Source organism: Trichosurus vulpecula, chromosome 2 (genome assembly GCF_011100635.1).
Source record: "Trichosurus vulpecula isolate mTriVul1 chromosome 2, mTriVul1.pri, whole genome shotgun sequence".
Taxonomy (NCBI): Eukaryota; Metazoa; Chordata; class Mammalia; order Diprotodontia; family Phalangeridae; genus Trichosurus; species Trichosurus vulpecula.
Genome location: NC_050574.1, coordinates 93218133 through 93241510, shown reverse-complemented (window position 1 = coordinate 93241510; position 23378 = coordinate 93218133). Strand labels below are relative to the sequence as shown.

The 23378-nt window shown below is 40.5% G+C and overlaps 1 protein-coding gene across 1 annotated transcript; it reads left to right on the top strand.

The window, feature by feature from the left end:
• Nucleotides 1-724: 724 nt before the first annotated feature.
• On the top strand, nt 725-12495 carry STOML3 (stomatin like 3). Its single transcript, XM_036743901.1, has 6 exons — nt 725-871; nt 959-1031; nt 4805-4887; nt 8755-8958; nt 9942-10076; nt 12271-12495. Exons 1-6 carry the CDS (start codon nt 725-727, stop codon nt 12493-12495), a joined length of 867 nt encoding a protein of 288 aa, XP_036599796.1.
• Nucleotides 12496-23378: the final 10883 nt, after the last annotated feature.

Genomic DNA, 23378 nt, shown 5'->3' with positions numbered 1-23378 from the left:
TTTGGTGGTAGGGGTGGAAATCAAACAGGGAGTGTAGACTGTCCTTTCTACAAGGTTAGCATACAAAAGAAAATGGTTTTTTTGCCTAAAATGGTGTAGAGGATTAGAAAAAGCTACAAACTTAGAAGTTGGAGTTCTAGTTCTGTCACTTATTACCTTTATAACCTCAGTCAAGTCACTTTACCCTCATCTGTAAAATGGCATAGAGAGGTTACATTCTTATGACATCCATCTGTCTTGTATAAAACCTGAATATGACCTTTAAGTTGTTAACTGTTTCAGTATGTACCTATACATTTTTTTCTTTTCAGCGATATCTTGTTGTAAAAGTGCAGTCTATATTCATATATTCCCTCTTCTAATTGTATACCTCTTTAAATCTCTTTGTATTTACTTATCTGGGTATATGTCATATCTGGATATATGTCATGTGTCATATCTCCCAATTGAATGTAAGTTTGTAAAGGGATTTTCTCTTTTTATCCTGAACCCACTGCCTCTTACATAGCAGATACTATCCATCCATAGCAGATACTATCCATCAGTTTTATACAATTGTGAGAAAAGTGCATTAATAGACGATAAAACCCTACACGAATGTGAGATTCTGATCTTGACTAGACTAAAATAAACATATCACTTTAGCAGAATCAGGTGAATCCATCCATCTCTATGGATGCCATCTCCACTGGATGACAGCTATTTAAGATGTCAATGCTCATTAATGGACGATAGCAGTAACCTCTCTCCTTCTACTCGTTTGATAGATGCCCACAGTAAAACCATTGGGGCTTGTGGCTGGTTCCTGGTTTTTCTTTCTTTCCTGTTGATGGTCATCACCTTCCCTTTCTCCATATGGATGTGCCTAAAGGTAACACGCTGGGGGAATAATAGGGATTACTTCTAAAAACTGCTGAATGACAACATTGAAGCTAAACCCACTCTGCTATTCTCTTAGATTGTTAAAGAGTATGAACGGGCTGTTGTATTCCGACTTGGACGAATCCAAGCCAAAAAAGCAAAAGGACCAGGTAAGAAATAATGTTTTCTGGAATTAAGCTTTGTTAACAGTTTGGACCATACCACTCAAAAGTGGGATTCCCTGGAGAATCAAAAAACACTGAAATGGAAACTCTGTGCTCATGAACTTATTTAGAATTGATTTCTAAATGACCTTCTGAGCTGCTAAGTGGTCTTGTTCAAGCCCAGGTGGGCTTTGGGGCCCCTGGGTAAATCACGGGGACTTAACCCATCTTTCTTGCCATCTCCTACTTCCCACATGATAGGGATCTTTAGAAGATACAAGAATTAGAGGGATAAACTGCTTCTCTTAAACTTTCGGGTAACTAGGTTACAATTCAGAGCACTAATAAAGGTATGGTGTGGGCCATACTATTTGAACAGGGTGCATATTGCTGTTATAGGTGCCCTCCCCATGGGTCAGATGAAATGATGAGTGTCAAAGAAGAAAGGTATCAGTCAATCAGGGCTCTAAGTATGAATCCTGGCACTCAGGGCTAATTCATTTGAAGGCATATGTATGTGTGTTAAGGTGATGAGATGAGAAAGAAGGTAATCTGCTCTGGTTATGTGTCATTGTATTAAGGGACAGGTTGATCCATCTCCCAGGGGATCTAGAACCATTGGTGGTGGCACATGTACAACAATTCCAAACCCCATACCTCAAACCCTGGTGGAGGAGGAAGTCGGTAGGTGAGAGGCAGGGTAGTAGGCAGGCATCAGGAGAGAGGCATTTCTTTCAAGGTGGTATCACATAATGTGGAGTCTATAGAAGATCACAAAGCTTAGGTTATAGTGAAATATGGCCCCTGGGATGTTGGCCTTGGCTTAGTTACAGCTCCATCAGAATGCCTCCTTAGGATATTTTCCCAAGAGGCCAAGTATCTAGAAAAAAATAACACGTAGAAGCTCAGTGAAGAATTGTACCTGAAGATCTGTTTGGCAGCAAATGGAGGATACTTTTATATGTGGGAGTTTATCAAGAGAATGGCCATGTCAGGTTAACACTAGAATCATCAGAGGGAAAAGAATTATCATTTTAACACCCCCTCCCTCCTCTAAAAATTCACTGTAAAAAAACCCACAAGAGTACTAAACCTAGGGTTCATAAACTTGTTTAGTGTTTTAAAAATTATTTTTGATAACTATATTTCAATGTATCTGGTTTCCTTTATAGTCCCATGTATTTTATTCATTTAAAAGTATTATTCTAAGAAGGAGTCCAATGTCTTTACCAGACCAACAAAGGATCTATCACATGAAAAAAGTTTAGAACCTCTGGGCCAAAGGCTTAAGAATTGGGCTTCTGACCTTGAGGAAAGACAAGACATAGAACCATCACAACTAAAGTATATACAGTAGTTAACCAGTCTGGAACAGGGCAAAGGAATCATTCTAACTTGGACATGGTAAGACTGAAAAATAAAATGAAGATCGATCCAGGGATAATAAAGTAGTTCCAATATGTAGTATGCTGGAGGGGAAAACCATTCTTTACAAATGAACCCATTTCCCAGGGGTTTGCATGCACTGAATGTCCCAGGTTAACTATACTCATCATATGTGTCTCTAATGAGTTACCTCAGAATGCCATAAGGACCAGTGGGAAGTCATCCAAACTGTTAATGAAACTACTCTGCACTTTAGCTAATTGAAGCTAAACATCACTTTGTATCCCATCTGTTATCTATCACCAACAGGGAAAGTCACCATAAGGCAGTCATTCTGAAGACAAATCACAACAAAGGTTGAAAGATCATGATTTTGTGGAGGAAGAAAGCATCCCAGTAGCCCCCCCCCCCCACTTCTATGGGATTATTAGGTGTTTGCATAGTGCTCAGAATCAAATTCCATCTTTTGCTTCTATAACGCCATATGATGAATGAGAATGGATTGGTGCATCTAAAATGCCAACACTATTTTTTTTATTTATTCATTCTCAAAATCCTCTCTCCAAATGAATAAACATTTCATTAAAGACAGAGATGCATTAAATCATCAGTTTAGCAATTCTCTGAAATCCTTATAAATCCTAGGGCCAGCTAAGTGGTGCAGTGAATAGAGTGTCAGACCTGAGGTCAGGAAGACTCATCTTCCTGAGTTCAAATCTGGCCTCAGACGCTTAGTTACCAGCTTTGTGACCCTGGGCAAGTCACTTAATCCTGTTTGCATCAGTTTCCTCATCTATAAAATGATCTGGAGAAAGAAATGGCAAACCACTCCAGTATCTTTGCCAAGAAAACTCCAAATAGGATCAGGAAGAATCAGATATGACTGAAACAACTGACCAGCAACAAAAATAAAAACAAAAATAAAAAACACAGGGACTCCATAGCATGGAGGGATACAATAGTGAGGGGGCACTGCAGTGTGGTAGAAAAGGCATTGAACTTGGAGTTAGAAGATGTGGGTTCAAATTGTGTTTCTTACTAGCAGAGCCATAGCTAGGGCAATGAGCTAGGTATTAGGTACTAGAACATAGAACAGGACATTCAGGGGGCCCAGGAAGGACTATCAAGCCATGTTTCTTCCTCTACATGATCCCAGCATCATAATGGTAGCCGCAACTTCATCCTGTGGTAGGCTTTCTCTCCTTTTACCAACTAAAAACCTCATGGTACCCTAAGGTGTACATTTCCCTCTCCTAACAGATGTACCACAGGTACACTTTACCATTGCTACTTGTTTCAGGTGCAAAAGATGCTAGTCATATTTCTTATTAACTGTGTAATATTGGTCAAGTTGCTTTAACTGTCTAGGCTTATATGTACAATGGAGAAAATATTTGCCAATATCCTCAGAGTTTAACATCCTCCCTCCAAAATCAAGCCCTTTATCTATTGCTTTAGTATCTATTTCAACTTTTTTTGTGAATCAGACCCACAGCCACATGCAGCTAGTCGGCAAAAAAAGCCAGCAGAAACCCTCAGATCATATCTTTCTAACTCCTTTATTCTCATTTAAGAAACTTCTCCTCCTTGAATGAAGCCTGTTGTTTATGTTGTAGAGAGAAAATTCCTTTCAACTATCATTATACCCTTAGTTGATTTCCAGGTTCAGGCAAAATATACCAGGAGTTTCACTTGCCCAGCCTGGAGAAACAGAGTAGAGCTAGGAATGTTTCGCTTGCACTCCTGCCAGCAACAAAATTATTGTGCTCCATATGCCTTTCACCGATTTGTGAGGAAAGTGCTTTGTAAATCTTAAAATGCTATGTAAATAATAGCTACTATTATCCTAGAATCCTGTTTTGCTTCTTTTGACCAACGTACTTTGGTGACATAGAAACTACAGATATCATTTCCCTTTCAGTAGACTTGAACTAGAAGACATCTGTGGAAGAACCATCGATTCTGTAATACAATGGAGGTTTAGAGAATGTAGATTATCAGGAAGATTCCCACAGTAATATTCTTCTATTGAATTATAATATAGAGATGATTAAGAAAGAGTTTCATGGAAGCAGCCTATGACATTGAGGACCAGGTGATATGCCTTTCATATGGATTTATAATGAATTATTACCTCATATAACTCTGATTAAAATTATCCTGGATTTTTTAGAGATCAGAAAACCCCAACCTAGGAAGAAAATGTCGAAATAAATGTTAGGGATCTTTGGTGGCTATAGTGAAGAAAACAATGGTTGATGGAAAACAAAGTCATAGGAGCTTTTGGGACCCTGATTTCACCTCAAGGAATTTGTTGTGGCTGTTTGTTTTAAAAAAATTTAACTTTTGATTACTCAGGAATTTTTTTTTGAAATATGCCTTCTTTTTGGTAGGTCTGATTCTGGTGCTACCATGTGTGGATGTTTTTGTCAAAGTTGATCTCCGCACTGTTACCTGCAACATCCCCCCACAAGAGGTACCAATCATTCACGATCAATTTCCATTAGAAACAAAAAGCCAAACTCTTCTAATATGCTGAAATCTCAAGTAGTCTTCTTTAACTTGATTGGGCAATTTTACTTTCACAAAGTCCTGGACCATTGCATTGTCTTTTTAAGTTTGCTTGAGTATATACTAATCAAAAAGTGATACATGCAACACAGCTTCTACCCATTAATGCTTCCTTAGCGTCTGACTTCCAGCTCTTGTGAATTTCAAAAGGCTCTTCCTGTCCTTTTGAATGAAGGAAAGAAAAAAAAAACCATTTATTAAGTGCTTTCTATGTGAAAAGCACCGTAGTAAGCTGGGGTTATAAGTAAGACAGTCCTTGCCCTCAAGGAGAGGTGCACACATTCTACTGGGAGGAGACAATGCATATAGAAGGTTTTGTCTGTAAGTCAGATGGAAAGGTCCAATGGTTCTCGGTGTACAGCAGCAAAGCAAGTGACAACATATCATCTTTAATATTATTTCCACTGATAAAATCATGGATTTCTGATTGACCATTTGATGGTACCAAGGACTTTGGCAACAAAAACTTTCTTTTCTGGGTTGTTAGTACCTGTAGCTGGTGCAGATGGCAGCAATTGTAGGAGTTGTCAACGACCATCTCTGCGGAGATTGTTTCCTAGGACGATGGCCAAGGCTGGGAGCAGCAGGTCAGAGAGGGTGTTACTTTCAAGGCTCTGTTGGGCTCACTTGCCTGTCACTGGCAGTTGCTCAGCAGTTGGTATTGGTGGTGGTAAGGAAGCTGATGTCCTTCTTCACAAAGATTTCTTTCTTACCCATGGCTATAGAGCCTATGGGGCTGGATGCTGGGTCAATGATGGGTGAAGAGGCATTTCTATTCCCAAGGTTCTTGGGTTCAGGGTCCTAGTATCTTTTATATAAAAATCCAATAGGATAAAGAGTGGGAAAAAAGAATCAAATGCATGTAGGAATTCAAAGATGTTAGGACCCTAGAGAAAGACAACCGAAAGGAGAGAAAACTAAATGGTTATCAGTCAGGATAGTTTCATTTGTCATTTGTTAAACTAATATAGGAAACACTAGATTTCCACAGAAATTGAATTTGGAGGAATACAACACAATTTACACAAACTAGGAGTCAATCCATAATTAGCACTTCTAAAATATGGGGGGGGGGTAGCTAAAAAACTTCTCAAATGATTTTTCATAGAATCATAGAATTTTAGAGCTGGAAGGAATTTTAGGAATCATCTAATCCAGTCCTCTCATTTTATAAATGAGAAAACTAATGTCCAGGGAAATGAAGTGACTTGTTTAAAGTCACAGAACCAATTAAGGACAGATCCGGGGCTGAAGCCCACACTTTGTATGGTGTTCTTTACACTTCAGTGGCAAATAGTCACTGCCTTTCTGAGCCTGTCTCCGCCTCACCTGCCAAACGGACCTAATGATAGTTATGTAATTTACCTCCCCAGGTTGTTGGGATGAAAGCTCTTTATGTACCTTTCATCTCCCAATGAGGGGGACCCAGGACCCACTCTTATTTGAGACAGTCCATTCCACTTGAATAACTCTAATTATTATAATTTTTTTCCCTGATGTCTAGCCTAAATTGACCTTGATAACTTTCACCCATTGCTTTAGGACCTATTCCTCTCTCTGGGGTAAAACAGAACAAATCTAATCTCTTTCCCTTTAAATATTTGAAGATATCTCTCAACCCTCTCCGGTCTCATCCCAAGTCTTCTTTTTACCGAGCTAAACATGGCCAATTTCTTCATTTGATTCTAACATGGACTCAAAGCCCTTCACCATTCTGGTTTCCCTCCTTTGGACATTCTCCAATTTATCAGTATCCTTTGTCTTCTTCTTCTTTTCAATCAGTATCTTTCTTGGGCCCAGACCTGAATTCAGTATTGTAGATGAGGTCAGAGTACAGTGGGATTATCAACTCCCTATTCCTGGAAACTCTGACCCTTCCCCTTTAATGGAGCCCATAATCACATTAGCTTAAATTTTCCAAGGCTATGCCAAAGGAAGGCAAGTTTTGGAAGGTCCTACCCATCTGGAAAGCCTTCAGAATCAGCATCTATGTGGTCCCAGGACCAGCCAGGCTGTTTTCATTATCATCACCTGATTGGTTGTAGAATGATGTTTTTTTTTTCATTTTAACCACAGAAACCCATGAAAATCAGCAATAAATCACTGATAGGTAGCATTCTGTGGTAGTAGAGGGAGTATCCACACCAACCAAATTACAGATGGTTTGAAGAACTCAGGTATGAAAGGATAAAAGTTAGAGGGATGCCTGTCATTCAAAATGCTAACATTCTGTTTGATAGAATCACCGCCCCCCCTGCCCCGCCCCGAAATCCAATTTCTGCCTTAAAATACACTTTGAGAGGACTTGGATAAAAATGCACAAGTTAAGTTGTCTCTGAAAGAAAAGTTTAAAGAATTTCCCTAAATTTTCCACAAGCAACACTAACAGCAATAGCAATCTTTTTTCCCCTTTAGGAAGTCTTCTGATTTTATGTGTTCTTTTTTTTCAAACATAGAGAATATCTGCTCTGAGTAGTAAACAAGCAAACTTGAGCAGTTTTAGCAATTTCTTGACTTGATTCAAGGTGTTTAGAGATTGATGATCTAGAGCAGGGCTGTCCAACCTTAGGTTTTTATTGAAGCAATAGACAATATATTTTGATTTGTCATTTTAGTGAGAGCTCTGCAGTAGCTCGGCTTCGTTTACTAAAGCATTTATGTAAATTTCTATGCTCGTAGAGCGGTCGCATGAATCGCACTGCATTTTGGACAACCCTGATCTAGAAGCAAAACTGAAGTGTTCCCAACTCACCTGAATCTATATCAGAAAAGCCCATGTAGATCCCTAGGAAAATAAGGCCAACAGAAGGCTGCCCCAAGGCAGGCTGGGGTGTCCCCTTAGCTGTGTCTATTCCCCAAGTGGGCAATGGGCTCCTCGTTTCCTTAAAAAAAAAGTGGTACTGTTTACCAAAACTGAAATGTTTGTCACCTCTTTTGGAAATATCTCTATTTCCCTGGTATTACACAGTGGGCAATCTTATTTACAAAACACTAAAACAAAAGGTCAATTCCATCCAAACCTATCTAATATCAACCTGGGGAGAGCCATAGTTAAAGTCTTTCTTTTGAACAAAAAACAGAGCATGGTCTCTCGTGCCACCTAGTGGCCTTAATAAGCAACTTCAAATACATCCACATTGGAAAGCTGAAAAATTGTTCCTTGAATTGATCAGTCAAGTATTAAATGCTGGCATCAGGGAAACTTGTTTTCTACCTCTGAATGGAACCACAAAAGTTAAATAATATTGTTATGACTTTGTAATATTATTATGAATTAGAATGTTTCGACTTAGAATGCCATACCATGGAAATAAAGGCCCCCAAGTACTGAAATTCACCAACTCTACACCATGTACACCATGTACTCCACGTGTTGTATTGGAATGAACATCAGGCTGGAAGCCAGGTTGCTAGTTGTGGGAACTTAGACATAAATCAATTAATCTCTCTGCACCTTAGTTTCTTCATTAGTTAAATGAGGTTAGAATCGACCTATGACCTCTCAAGCCTCTTTCAGTTCTAAAATTCTACAAGGACACACACACACACACACACACACACACACACACACACATCTTTTTCATGCTAAAATTAATGACCAAGGTAGGAGATGGTAGGGAAGAAGAAAATGAATAGAAAATTGTCAGGACATATAGAAACTTGAAATTCAGATTCTCAAACCCACAAACCTAGATAAAGTACCAAGGTCACAACAGTTCTTTAGGAATATAGAGCCAGATCAGCTTGATGCCTGTCTCTTCTTTTTCTACAGATCCTCACCAGAGATTCTGTAACTACCCAAGTGGATGGAGTGGTCTACTATAGAATCCATAGTGCCGTTTCTGCTGTGGCTAATGTCACCGATGTTCACCAAGCCACCTTCCTACTGGCCCAGACCACTTTGAGAAATGTCTTAGGGACACAAACTTTGTCCCAAATCTTAGCTGGCAGAGAAGTTATTGCCCATAGCATCCAGGTACATGGTATCAACAACCTGCATTTCATACTTGGAGTAATCTTCTGTCTATCTATCTATCTATCTATCTATCTATCTATCTGTCTGTCTGTCTGTCTGTCTATATATCAGATCAATGGCTTTCAAGAATATAGGTTTTATTCTGGAGATTTTTTTCCCCACTTTCACAATCATAAGGTCTATTGGGGAAGGACTGGGAACATGGAGGGCTCCAGTGATTTTTTTGGACTTTAGTGTCTTATTTATTTCATTTAACACTATAAATTAAGGACTACCCAAGAGGCAGTGAGATGTCATAGAGTATTAGACTCAGAGTCACAAAGATCTGAGTTTCAATCCTGCCTCAGACATTTACTAGTTGTGTGACCTTGGGCAAGTCACCTGACTTCAGGTTAGGGCTGAGGCCTTAGCTTCATCTTCTGCTAAATGGGGATAATAAAAGCTCAAGGCTTTTGGGAAACCCTCTGTCTTTAAAGTGCTTTGCAAAACTTAAAGCATTATATAAACATTAGTTATTATTTTTCTGAAGGACTTTAAGAATTGAGTTATAGAAATTTACTCAGTGGCTTGTGAAGTACCCTGAGCAGTGTGCCCTCTTGGAAGGGGTTAGGAAAGTTTGGGATGGGTTAGAGGAAGAGGAGCATAGGAAGCAGAGAGCTTCCTGTGGCCTGATCACTCTCCTGTTTTGTGAAAACTTCACACCTAGATGTTGAGCACTATTCTGCAGGAGCAATTTAGATTAGATTAATCCTTCTAGGAATCAGCCCAGGAAGACTTCAACCTTCTTAAAATCTTCTTAGTCGTAAATCAAACTGAATCCTATCAAGCAGTCCTGGTGCTGCCAAGCCTAAAGAAGGGGAGTAAATAATAAAGGAGAAAGAAGATGGGGAATGAGTCTTGTAAATACAGAGCACATGGAAAATATGCCTGGTTAGTAACCTGTCTTCTGGTCACTATTGTTCTTTCTCTTGCTTCTAAAACAGACAATACTTGATGATGCTACTGAGTTGTGGGGCATCCAGGTGGCCCGAGTGGAAATCAAAGACGTCCGGATTCCCTTGCAGTTGCAAAGGTCGATGGCGGCAGAAGCAGAAGCCACCCGGGAGGCCAGAGCCAAGGTAAGGGCCATTCATTTTTAGGATTGTGGGGAAATGAGACCAGTTGATAGTCTGATGAGAAATAATCCAGCTATTTCACTGGGTGACTGTAGGCAAGCCATTTAACTCCACTTCAGTTTCATCATCTGAAGTGGGCATAATGATAGCACCAACCTCCCAGGGTTATTGTTAGGATCAAATGAGATAACATGGAAATTGATTCACAAACCCTAAAGTACTACAGAAATGTTAGCTATTTTTTTTTATTCTTAATAATAAAGTTCTTAATAAGAATTTGCCTCTGGACCTGGGGAAATGAGGACTGGTCCTGCTTAAAGGAGTGTTACACAGATAGCATAAGAAGAGATAAAAATGCACACTAATACTAATATGTAAGCAGAACTCTGGGCCCAGGTCATTTCTTGGGTATATCTAGTATTTTACTTTTGTTCAGGGAGTAATTCTGGCCACTCAGAGGCTGAAGGTTCAAATAAACAATGCATTTAATAAAAGAACATATTCTTATACTACCCCTGCCCCTCCAGGCAGTTCCCAGGGCAGTTAAAAAGCCTTTCAAAGAAAGATAAAGGCAAGTAAAAGTCAGCAGGTAAGAGGGTTAAAAGCAATGAGCAAAGGTGTTCTCTAGAGTCTTAGGACCGCATTGCTAGTGTTTTAGAACTTAACTTAGGACTTAGAACTATGTCCTCCTTGCCCAAAAGACCCTCTGATGACTTCCAGATCAATCCCCCAGAGGGCAAAATTAAAGCAATCTGCCCCCATCTGCTCCACAACTTCTCTGCTCCGTGTAGTCTAGGCTGGTGTGCTTGGAAAATGGGGAGTGAACTCAAGTCCCTCCAGTTCTACCACTATCCCAGCTCCAGAACAACCTTTTCTTTTTTTGTATGGGTGTTTCCTGTGTTCCTAGGAACTAACAGAGAGTAGAAGCCCTTCCTGTAGCTCTTTGTATGCTTTTACTGTGATATGAACCTTGCTGCGATATTTCTTTACCACAAGTCTGGTGTGTGATTAGCTATTAGCTGAGCTCCAGCCATTCCAAAGCATTGAATTCGAACATCAAAGGTAGGAAAACAGTTTAGTGCAGTAGCAATGACAAGCACTTGGTGACAAGAGTGATCGAGTTCCTGAATGATTCTCATTCATTTTAAAAATTTTTATTTATGTATTTGTTTTTATATCACCATCATTTCCAACTATATCCCTTTTCTCCTAGCTAGAGAACCATTACCTGTAAAGAAATAAATAAAATAAACAAATGCGATAGGAAACAAATACAATAACATACAATATAAACAAAGAAATAAATAAAATAAAAAAGAGAATAGGGGTGAAAGTCAAGAAAGTTAAGGAATAAAAGATCCTGAGGACCTACCAAACACTACTTAAGCCTCACTGAGATATTTTCATCCATTGTTAGCATACAATCCAGTTCAACCATTAATTATTTTTTCAGCACCTACTGCGTGCAAGACACTGTATTAGGCACTGGGAACATGAAGGCAAAGTGAAAAACCGTTTCTGCTGCCAAGAAACTTCACGTTCTACTGTAGGATTCATGGATTAGCAAGGGTCCCTTAGAGTCCTAACTTGATCTCACCAACCAAAATGTAAGGCCACATCTCCTAGGACCTACTCTCTACCTCTACTAGGGCTCTCCTCATTGGAAACCCTATAAGAGTCATGGGTTATGACTCAGGGTCTCTCCTAACCACCGCACCATCCAGGATGCAACGTCACCTTTCAGGGCTCTTCCCCACCAAAGGATCAGCTGGCCATAACCCTAAGGTTTGTGTCACTCCTAGAAATCCCCTGGTTACAACTACCTCAGATCCACCAAACACAACCCGCGTCACTCTTGAGGTCCATCTGTACCCCCTCCCCCACCTTTTCAGGACAAGGATAGTATCCTCCAGGAATCAGAAGTACCCGTTGCTCTTCATGATTGAAATTTAGCAGAATTTAATGAGATCTTATAATGTGAGATGCCAGTAATAAGATGAAGAAAACATTCCCTAGAATAAATGATCAAAGGAAGTAGAAGCCTCTAACTTCCAATCATCTCTCTGTAAAAGAACACCGGGGATGGAACAGTGATGATTCCCAAGAGGCCCAGGAATGGCTGGGCTGCTGGAAACTTCTGAATAAAATTCAGAGATGCAGTTGTGAATGTCAGTTTTTTGTTCCTTTGTTACTCTAGGTACTGGCAGCAGAAGGAGAGATGAATGCTTCTAAATCACTGAAGTCAGCCTCCTTGGTACTGTCTGAATCTCCTGTAGCACTTCAGCTGCGCTATCTGCAAACTTTGGCTACTGTGGCCACAGAGAAGAATTCCACCATTGTCTTCCCTCTGCCTATGAATATACTAGAGGGCATAGGGAACATCAGCTATAATGACAATAAGAAAAAAATAGAGAGACAGTGACAGTCTGTCCCTAGGCCTAACCTATTGCTCAGAGAGGTCTGATCTGTTCTAGTGGAGAAACAGGTGATTGAACAGTCAGGATCCATTAAAACTCAAATTAAGTAATAAGGAACTGCACAGCTGGTATAGAAATAACAAGGAAACATTACTTAGATTGTAGAGTGCTTTTAAAATGGTGGTTGGGGTGGGGGGAAGTAGGGAGTAGCAAAAATGATGAGGAACATGTAGTGTTTTCATTCCCATGTGGTAATTGGGTTCTCCATGAACATCAACAGGAGCCTTTTCAGAGTAGCTGAGGCTTACCTTTTGTCATTAAGACCTTTCTTACCTTCAATTGCAATAGATAGTTCAGGTAATTTATAAAATGATACAAGTGATATATTTCTACCTGATCACTTCTAAATAATTCCAAATTAGTTGTATGTTAAGTATCCTTGGATAATACTACTGATAATAAACATTAAGTTAATTCCTCCAAATGGTTCTCTTTTCTTGCCCTTGTGTGACCACTGGGATTGGGGGCGGGGGGAGTGAAAGAAATTGCCTCCTCAATCAATCAGCAAGAGTTTATTAAGTATATACTATGTTCCAGGCCCTTTATTAGGGGCTAGGAATACAAAGACAAAAGTGAAACCATTTAAAGATTCTCCAATTCCCTCCTCAGGTCTGGAAAGATATCATTGTGCTCTTTCCTAATCCTGAATCTCCCCTGCTGGGTGGGGGGGGGGGCGGAACAGGATGTGCATTGGGCATTTATTGAGCACCTATTATGCTCCAGGCAATACTCTCTGGTAACCTTAGGCTCTGGTTTGTGGTTGTGGAGTCCTGGGAAGGATCTGAGCCCCATATCTCTAATACTCCTCTTAGGAAAGATCATTTCCCAATTTCCCTTGGAGGCTTGCACCCTTGGTCCAAATGTCCTGGACAGAGTCCTAACTAGGGCAGAGGACTGGGACTTTGTCCCAGGATACTCAACTCAAAACATTTACAGAGAGCACTTGCATTTCATCATTAGCTTAAACATAACATAGCTTAGCTAAAACAGAATGACCATATAGTTCTGAACATTTCATACCCCTCATGTACAGGCTGCATCTCACTTCTATCCTATTCCTTCTCCCTCTTGTCCCAGGCTCAAAAACAGCTACTTAGCTCTGGTTCTGAGGGTGTATCACATTGGAAATACCTTGGACACCTGAGGTTTCTTTCTGACCGTTAGTGACTATTCACTGTTTTCTACCTGCCAACAGGTTCTTTCTTCTTTCCCATTCATAACCCAGAGTCAGCATTGAGAATAAACTAGGTACTATATTGTTCTGTACTACCAACCAGAAGATGGCTGCTGGCATCTGGTCTCCATTTGCATGAACTCAGGAGTCTGTTTCTAGTCCATCCCCCTCTCCCCAACCTTAGTGGCTTGGGTCTCATTGACATTCCTTCTCTTGGCATTTTTTTCCCCATTGTTCAGTTAGATGAGATTATCCATCAGGTTGTCTTAGGGGCATGAAACTGATGAGTTGTCTTGGAGCAACAAGCCCTTCTTTGAATTTTCTACCAGAACTAAACTATCTCTTTGCCGCCCCCAGTGGCTTTCAAGTGATGTTCACTTGTGTAATCCCACAGAGGTTTGGCACCCACTCTGCCTAAAACCCAGCATGGAAGCCAAAACATTTTATGAAAATAACTAAACATCACTCAGACCCCAGCTTCAAGCTCTAGTTCTTCAGCTATAGACTTTTTCCTGCTTCAAGGGCACCCTATTGTCCAAGCACAGCCCCTCCCAGCTTCCCAGTCATATAAACTGTCACTCCTGACCAGGTGGAAATGTGTGTAGCTATATCTAGAATATAATCAGAGTGTGGGGAGTTCAGGGAGCACTAGAACCTATGGTGAGAGGGATCGCTGAGCCATTTTCAGGGCTACTTATTCACCTTTGGCATCCACCTGCCACCCAATTCTCACCTGTGTCTCCAAGAAGCTGTAGCATGCACAGCAGCCATGCCCCAGTGAGACAGTATAGGTAGGCAGGCTAAACCAGGTTGAGGATATTAACAGGATTTTACAGAGCCAGTCTCTAACCTGAGAATCGCCAAACAGCAGGCCAGAGACAAAGTGCCAGTAATCACGTAGCTGTTTAATTAATTGGTTTCATTATGAGGAACAGATTTGCAAATCAGGAATTCTCCTGATCAGAATTCCACCTTACTGAAGTGAAGACAGATATCATATACATAAATCACAATGGGGAAGGGAGGGAGGAAGGTGGATTACAAACAATCATTTTCCGGGGCCAGAGTGATTTCCCATGACAAGCCCACAAGTGGAAGACAATGCAGCACTTCTGGAGTCCTGTGGGGGTAATATTGCTTCAGTCCTTGGGGGGTCATTACTTGGTGGTTCACAGGACAAGAGTTCTGCGATGGGAACAGGTTCTAGTCTTTGATTTGCTTCACTAAAGGTGTACAGGCACAAGAATGCTAGCAATTGTGAGTGTTGTCAAGGTTTGATTGATCACTCCAACACACACAAGCTGCATTGTAAGTCTGACTCCCAAGCTAGAAAAGGCAATTCTTGAGAAAAATCATAATTCCCTTCACATGGGTAACTGACAGGTCTCAAACCCAATGGTGAGTTAGGGAGATGTCTACCCTAACCATGTGAAGATTCCCCTAGCCCTTCCCCTCCCCTGCCTCCCCCCCCCCCCCCCCCCCCACGCAGAAAGAGCAGATGAGAACAATTTGTTCCAATGGGCATGAAGGTGCCTGAAGCAGGGGCTATGGATTGCTTAGAGTTTGGTCAGATATTGAAGACACAAAGGTGATCTACTGCATGTCGGGCTATTGCTAGCTGTCCTGACTTTTGTCTTGCTGCTAGACTTTGATGACTCTGGAAGAGAGAATGAGGATGAAAACTTAAATCCTCACTTAAATCCAATTCATGGTCAAGTCACCACCCTGTGATGTCGTTGGTCCTCTTGGAAAATGAAGGATAAACAGCAACAACATCTGCAATACCAGAGGACACTGCCTCAGAAAAGCAAAAGATTCCCCCAGCTTTCCATGAAACGCAGATATAGTGACTAGCTCGCGTAGAGCAGCTTGCATTGGGGGAACAATTAGCATCACCTATACCAAGATCTGGCTAAGCTAGAATGAGTTGTAAGCTATTGTAATCATCCGAGTGCCTTATTCTTATTCTTGGGTTCTGCACCACCTCCAGCAATCATGCACAGGTCACTGAACCTCTCTGGATCTTGTTTTTTTTCTTGTGAAATGAGGATAATACTAATAGAAATACTTACTTCCCCAGGTTAGGGTTAGGCTCAAATGAGGCGATATGTGTAAAAGACTTTATTATATAAATGTTATTTATTAGGAGTTACACAGGATGGACAGTCATGGATAAATCTTGTTCTGCATCTGGGAAGGTACTAGTTACATACATGAGATCGCAGATCCATCAAAGCATTGAAATACTGTCAGCCAGCACGACAGAAAGAGAGGGTCCCTATCTCCATGGTATGGAGGTGTACCTGTTGGCAAGTCTGGTACCTTGCTTCCCACCCCTATGTGTTGGTAAGCAAAATGGCCTTTGTTTTCTTTGAGTAATTCAGTGTATTTCATTGAGCCTTACTAGGTGCTAAGGCCCAGGCCCAAACCCCTATTAGGTGTGGAACCTATGTGGGTGTGGATTGGTGACTTGGGTGGGGCCGAAGATGGGGCTGGCTAAGGGGAGGTGCAAACTCCAGAGCCATGCCCTCTCGTCTTGCGTCTTACTAAGTGCTAAGCCCCAGGCTCTAACCCCTATTAGGTGTTAACCTAACCTATGTGCATGTGAACCTCCCAGGGTTCTAAGGGGAGGGGCTAACTCAAGAACCAATCACCAGAGCCTAAGTTCTGGTCATTCAGATGATGCTTGATGACGTCTGAAGCCCTATAAGAAGAGAGGACAGAGCCAAGTATGGTTATTTTTCCCATCCTTGATTGATATGGATAATTGAGAATTGCTTGTAAAATTGAGAGTTGGTGTAGGCAATGAAGCGGGAAGAAAATGGAGAAATTTAGAGAGTGACTCATGTACCTGGAGGTCTTGTTGCCAAGATGGGAGCAAAATGTATGATGTGGGCAATATTTGCTTTGGCTGCTCATCTTCTTCACTTCAGATTTCCTACATCCTTTTGGCACTCAGTTGTGGCTTGTTGCTACCTGGCTCCCAAGGGCACCCCACTGTAGTGCTCTCCTGGGCCTTGGAATCACCTGCTTTTTCTTTCTTTTCCTTAACTTCATCATCTCAAAATTTACTACTTCTATGTTCCACTCTTTCAAGGCCCTACTCTCAACTAGGAGCCAATGAGCACTAGTGGATGAATCAGATAAAAAGGCCCATGCGGATTATGAGAATATCTAACACTGAGAACTGTTGCTGAGAGGTAGAGTGAAGTCGGTGGAGTAAGAAGAAGCATTACAATCTAGCTCTTCCCTTACATTGTCTCAACAAAGATTTAACAAATACACCACTCTTTAATTCTGATCAGGAAAGCAAAGAATCCAGTCATGTTTCTAGCCCAGGTTAGTTCAGAGAGACAGAGAGATTGGTCTGTGGATACCAGAGATTGGGAGGTGGGGAGGGGAGGGCTAGAGTCAGGAAGACCTGAGTTCAAATCCAATCCCAGATACTTCCTAGCTGTGGGACGCTACACAAATCACTTAATCCCTGATTCTCTCAGTTTCCTCATCGATAAAACGGGGATGATAGCACCTACCTCCCAGGGTTGTCGTGAGGATCAGTAAGATAATAATTATAAAATGCTTAGCAAAGCGCTTGACCCGTGGTAAGTGCTATATAATTTAGCTATTGTTCCAGTGATGATGTGCCCCTATTGTGCGGCTAGGAGCAGCCTCTTTCCTTTGGCTGCACAGTCAGAAGAGGATGTGTCTTTAAAATTACTTGATTGGGACAGTCTCACTTCTATCTCTCTGGCAGCCTCCAGGGATTAAAGGTTGCCTTTACCCTAAGTATCGATACCATGCGCTAAGTTGAGTGTGGGGAAAGAACTACCTCTCCCCTTTCCCTTCAGGCCATGCAACCCCAAGAAATAAGCTTTGGGTTTTGTCCTTTTCAGTTCTAGGTAAAGGCAACAAAGTCTGGAACCCAGGAATATGAGCTATGGTAACCTAGGAGCCAGGATTCAAAGCCAGATGATACTATTAGCCCATCAGGGAAGCCATGAAAGTCCAGGGTGCTGAGACAGAAGTCCAGAGGGACTTTGTACTTGGAACTTGGTGGAACTATGCCGTACAGGAACAGAGTGAAGCTGTGAATCAAATCCCTCTCCTTTCCCCAGACACTGAAGTAGTTTAAAAGGGAGATTATGCCCCTCAGGTATTGAGGAGATGTTGACAAATTTGTTCTTGCTATATCTTTGAAGTAAATAATCATTTGTAAAACGTTTGTTACTTCACTTAAGGCAATCTTTCCGGTAATTTGCCCTTAGGGACACAACGATCTGCTGTTAGTATATGAGAAATTCAGGGGAACTAGGGTGCTGGGGACCCCTAAATTGAGGGAATACCACAACTAGATAGGTTTTGAGCAAAGTGTAACACATCTGGCCATCAGGCAGTGAAAGCCAGAGAGTTACTGTTACTTTATAGTTAATAACTCCTTTATTGTATGCTTTTAAGATCCATAATGCTTTAAACTCCATGAAACACTCAGATTTCTTTGTGGTTATCCTTCATGTCTTGAAAGTGAAAAAAAATATACTCATGGGTAAGTGGTTTCCTTTGTTTCCTCTATTCATATGCAGGCCTGTTTTTGTCTAAGCGTTTGCCATGGGATCTAATCTCTGTCAATTGTTCATCGTAATTACCTGCTATGCATTACCCTCCACCTCTCACATTTTTAAGCCTTACCATAGGCTTCAATTTGGCATAATCCAGTTTTCTTTAGACAAATTTGTTTCAGGAAGTTTGATGGTGAAGTTTGACGACTGAGAAATGAATGCCGTCTGAAAGTTACCAAACTCCATTGTGAACATATTGCTGAAAACAATCTTAGTCACAGGGACACATTTATACAGTGAAGTAAAAAAGAGAGGAAAATAATGTTTAAGCACTCGCTTTAGGTATTAAATAGCAGCCAGCTAACAGTCTTTTAAAATCAAATTTATTGCTCCTGGGCAAACATTTTAAAGACCTCAGCTTTAAGAGATTTTATATATTAGTTTCACACTGCAGCAAAATGTTAGTGCCTTCATAAACTCAATAAAAGAGCAGAGTAAATCAATGGCTTGAACCAACATGAACAAATACAACACCTTTATTGCATACTTTTGTTTACAGTTTCAGAATTGCCCTTAACATTTTGTGAAGCATTCAGACTTCTCTGTGATTTGTCTTCATGGGCCCTTTCAAAGGAGAGGTAAAAAGAAATCCGGTATCCATTGGATGGATTAGCCCTGTCCTTAAAAGCTTGTCAATAATAGTGATAGCTATCATTTATAGAGCACTTCTTGTGTGCCAGGTATTGCACTAGTCATGAGGTGGGTGCCATTATTAACCCCATTTTACAGATGAGGACACTGAGGCAAACAAAGGTTATAGTGACTAGCCTAGGGTACCATAGCAAGTAAGTATCTGAGGCTATATTTGAACTCAGATCTTCTTGACTCCAGGCTTGGTGCTCTGTCTACTGCTCTAGCCAGGCCCTGAATTCTAGAGACAGGCAACGGAGGAGCAAAATTTTATTGGTTTTCTAACTTTGTGGCTTATGTGGGCCCTCCAGGAGACAAAGACTCTGTAGACCTCATGCTCTGCTGACTCAAAATGGCCATTACTGAAACTAAGCTCTCCCCAGGAGTAGCATCTTTGATCTTCTGTGTTCTTGGGAACTTCATAATTATTTTTTTTCACTGGGAAGATGGAGAGCAAAACTACAAGGTCTGTGAGGCAAAAACAGGGGAAAGAGATCAGAATATCAAATGAGGTCTCTTTCAGTGAAGATTTCCATGTTTTACTTCATCTTAGAGTTGGTTGGGATGTCAGAAGACACCTAGTCAAACTGAGGCTTGACCAAAGCTCTCTATACAAAATTCTTGACAATTGACCATCCAGCCTCTACTTGAACTTTCCACTGAGAGGGGATCAACTATTTCCCGAGACAGCCAATCCCACTTTATGATCATTCAAATCTCTAGGCAATTTTTCCTTACATTAATCAATAATTTATTTTTCTTCAATTTCTACCCAATGCTCTTCATTTTCCCCTTGGGACCAAGGAAGCCAGTCCATTTGATAGCCCATTAAATTTTCTGATTGTTCCACTGGGGCTTCACTGCCCCAAGCTAACCATCCCTGGTTCCTTTAATTAATTCTCACATGGCATGGTCTCTAGCTTGCTCACAATTTTGGATATCCTCTTATGAATGCTTTCCAGCTTACCAATATCCTTCCTAAAATGTGCTTTCTATCCAAGGATCTCATGATAGCCAATAGAGGTGCACAAAGCTCTCAAACAGAGATTGGTGAATCTCAAAAGGTAAGATCACACTAAGTAAAGAATCTTAAACTCTGTGTCACTCTTTTCTTCTTGAATGGTTAGAAATGCACTCAATCAACTAGTCCACTATTCAATAAGCATGTATTAAGCACCTACTATGTGCCAGGCACTCTGCTAATTTGCAGGGATATAAAGACAAAAATAAAATATTCCCTATTCTTAAGTGGTTTATAATATAGCTTTAGACAACATGTCTCCTATATGTATATATGAAACACACAACAATTATTATATTAAACATATTAAATGTACTCTCAGACTGGGCTGAGCATAAAGACTAAATAATATTTAAACACATTTTTGAGTTTAAATTGATAAATTCTCAACCACTGACAAATTAGAAGACTGTCAACTAGAATGAATTACATTTTTCTGATGAACTGAGGTTCAGAGTAGTAAAATATTTGCCTAATTATACAACAACTGGAGTAAGATTTCAATCAAGAGACTGAATGGTAGAATATTAGAGCTAGAAGGGACTTCAAAGATTATTATAACAGCTCTCTTATTACACAAGGAAACTGACACCCAGAAAACTTAAATAATTTATCCAGGTCACATAGGGGCAGAGCTGGGATTAGAGTCCAAGGGTTTTGATTTACAATACCGGGCTTGTAGAGGTAGTAGGCTTGCCATTTTTCCAGGTCTGCCTTGTGGCTGAAGCAAATGGTAGAAACGTGCTATGGACTTGATCTGGAATGATCAAAGGATCCAGTTCTGGAAGTGTCCTTGATATCACAAAGACAGTAGAGATCATAGAATTTAGAACTGTAAGGAACCACAGAGAACATTCTGCTCAATTCTCTTATCTCTGTTGGAGCAAACCCCAAGACTCAATACCTTGGCCATGGTAATGCTGGCAGCTAGGAGAATGGTTAGGGCTAGAACTCAGGTTATCTGCTTCTAAGTTCACTGATTTTACTTTGATACATACCACCTGATTCTGCTGGGTTCCTAAGTTAGAAAAACCCTTCACTAAACTTTTGTGTGATGGCATAATCATACACTTTGAGCTCCCAAGTAAAGCTTTTCAGAGGGTCTACTTGCTCTATGTGCTCACATTTGTGCTAGCAATGAGCCTCCTCTCCTGTGCCCCCAGCCAGTGCTATGCTGGCAAATGTTTAACAACTGGTTCTCTGAAAAAAAAGTAGACAAGATACCCTTTAAGTATAATCTCTTATTGACATTTTCTTCATCACTTTCTTAAATTTAGATGATCAATAAAACAATAAATCAATTCTTTATTCGTAGAATTTGTTGAGGTGTAAATGCTCATTTTGAAAATTTAACAACCAGCTCTCTAGAGTCCGTTGGCACGGCTCCAGAAAATTCATGTGCTCAGCCCACTTTAGGGGCTCCCTGTGCAGTGAGTATACCTATGCCAACAGGGACTGAAATGAAAGAAGGTGGGGTGGCTTTTGTTTTGATATTTCTATCCTAGCTATGTCGATAGTTTAATGAACTTTGATATTAAAGAAAAATTAGACCTCGGAAATCCTCCAACAAGCCATCTTCAGAGGCACATTTTTATCCCATCTTTAGAAAAAAGCAACATATTCCGGAATACCCTTGGGGTGGGGGAGAAGGTGATAAACTAATATTAACTATTGGTTGTGATTTTCTTTTTAAATGAGGGTATTGGAACCTCTTTAAATGGGTGAACAATGAGAAGTAGTTCATTTTCAGTATCATGATGAATGTCCCTTTTAGAGACATTAAAAATGACTGATGCTTCAGCTAGATGAAGGCAATAAAAACTTCCCAGTTTCCACAAGACTTGTGAATCATTTGAAATCTAATGACAGAATTATAAGGTGGCTGAATACACAATGGGAAAACTAGAGGACAACCTGTGCGCCTTCAAAAGCTGATGGATGGTATGACATAGGATGTTAAAATGAGGATACGCTATTGGATGGTTAGTAGAACACATAAAAGATTGTGATGTATAGTTATTACCAGGGAATGTTCACTGAATATACAGCAAGGAAAAGATGAAGGCAGGTCCCATCTCTGGGCATACTGGGACATGTTTCCATAGGAATGACACATTTGCTCTAATGCCAGCTGTTTAAGTATGCCAAATAGACTGATGAAATTGTTTAGTGTTGTTGAGATACTGCAGTGGTTTGCCATTTCCTTCTCAAGCTCATTTTACAGATGAAGAAACTGAGGCAAAGAAGGTTATATGACTTGCCCAGGGTCACCCAGCTTGTATGTTTCTGAGGCTAGATTTGAACTCATGAAGATGAGTCTTCCTGATTCCAAACCCAGTGCTCTATCCGCTGGCTCCACTTAGTTGTCAAGAAGACTGATAGCTTGAGGGAACTGGAGGTATAAGAGAAAGATTTTTAAAGATAAGGGAGAGCAAGGTAGGTTTGCATCCATCTTTCAAGACCCAATTCTGTTTCCTTTGTGAAGACTTTTCACACCACTAGAGCTCACTGACACAACCCTTTCTGAAATTCTTAAATACTTATTGTTTGTACCATACATTCTGAAATCAATCACGTATTGCTTTGGGGCACTGCTTAAGCAGAAAGGGCTTGATTTGTGATTGACTGGCTTCTTTTCCCTAAGTTCATTTATAAACTGATGGAAACTCAGAATACATGTCTCTGTAGAAGCAGTGATATGTATAATGTATATTTTCTTAGGACAGACACCACAGGCCAGAGTGCATCTGAAGTATGGTGGAATCAGACAAAAGATTAGAGGTGGAAGAGTCCTTGGTGCTCATTTAGTCCAATCTGCATGCCAAAAAGTCCACTACAACATGTATAACAAATGGTTATATATCCTTGGCTTGAAGACTTCTGGTGAGAGTGAAGCTATTACCTCTGGGGGAAGCTGCTACCTGCAGAGACAGTTCATCCATTTTGGGGGAATAGCTCTAATTACATAATAGATTTTATATAAATATATATGTGTGTGTATGTGTATATTTTTATATGTGAAATAAATCATCTAACACAAACACACATATACTAGAACTATTCAGAATAGTTTTAGAAAACTATCCTAATGGTTCTATAGAATCTAATTATCATGTATAATAATGATTCTCTGAGAAAATGAATTTATAGTTGCAACTTGGTATGCCAAGGACACATCTCCCATTTCCCTCATACCTGTTCTCCAAGGCAGTCTGAGTGGTACTGCCCACTGCCTCTAAACCTCATTCAGTTACAGGTGACTCTTGTGGCCTGAGTCAGGGCTGTTCATCTTGAACTGCAAATTCTGTAGATGACTCAACATGTCCAAAGTTGAACTCATTATTCTCCCTTCCAAACCCTCCGCTTCTTTCTAACTTCCCTCTTACT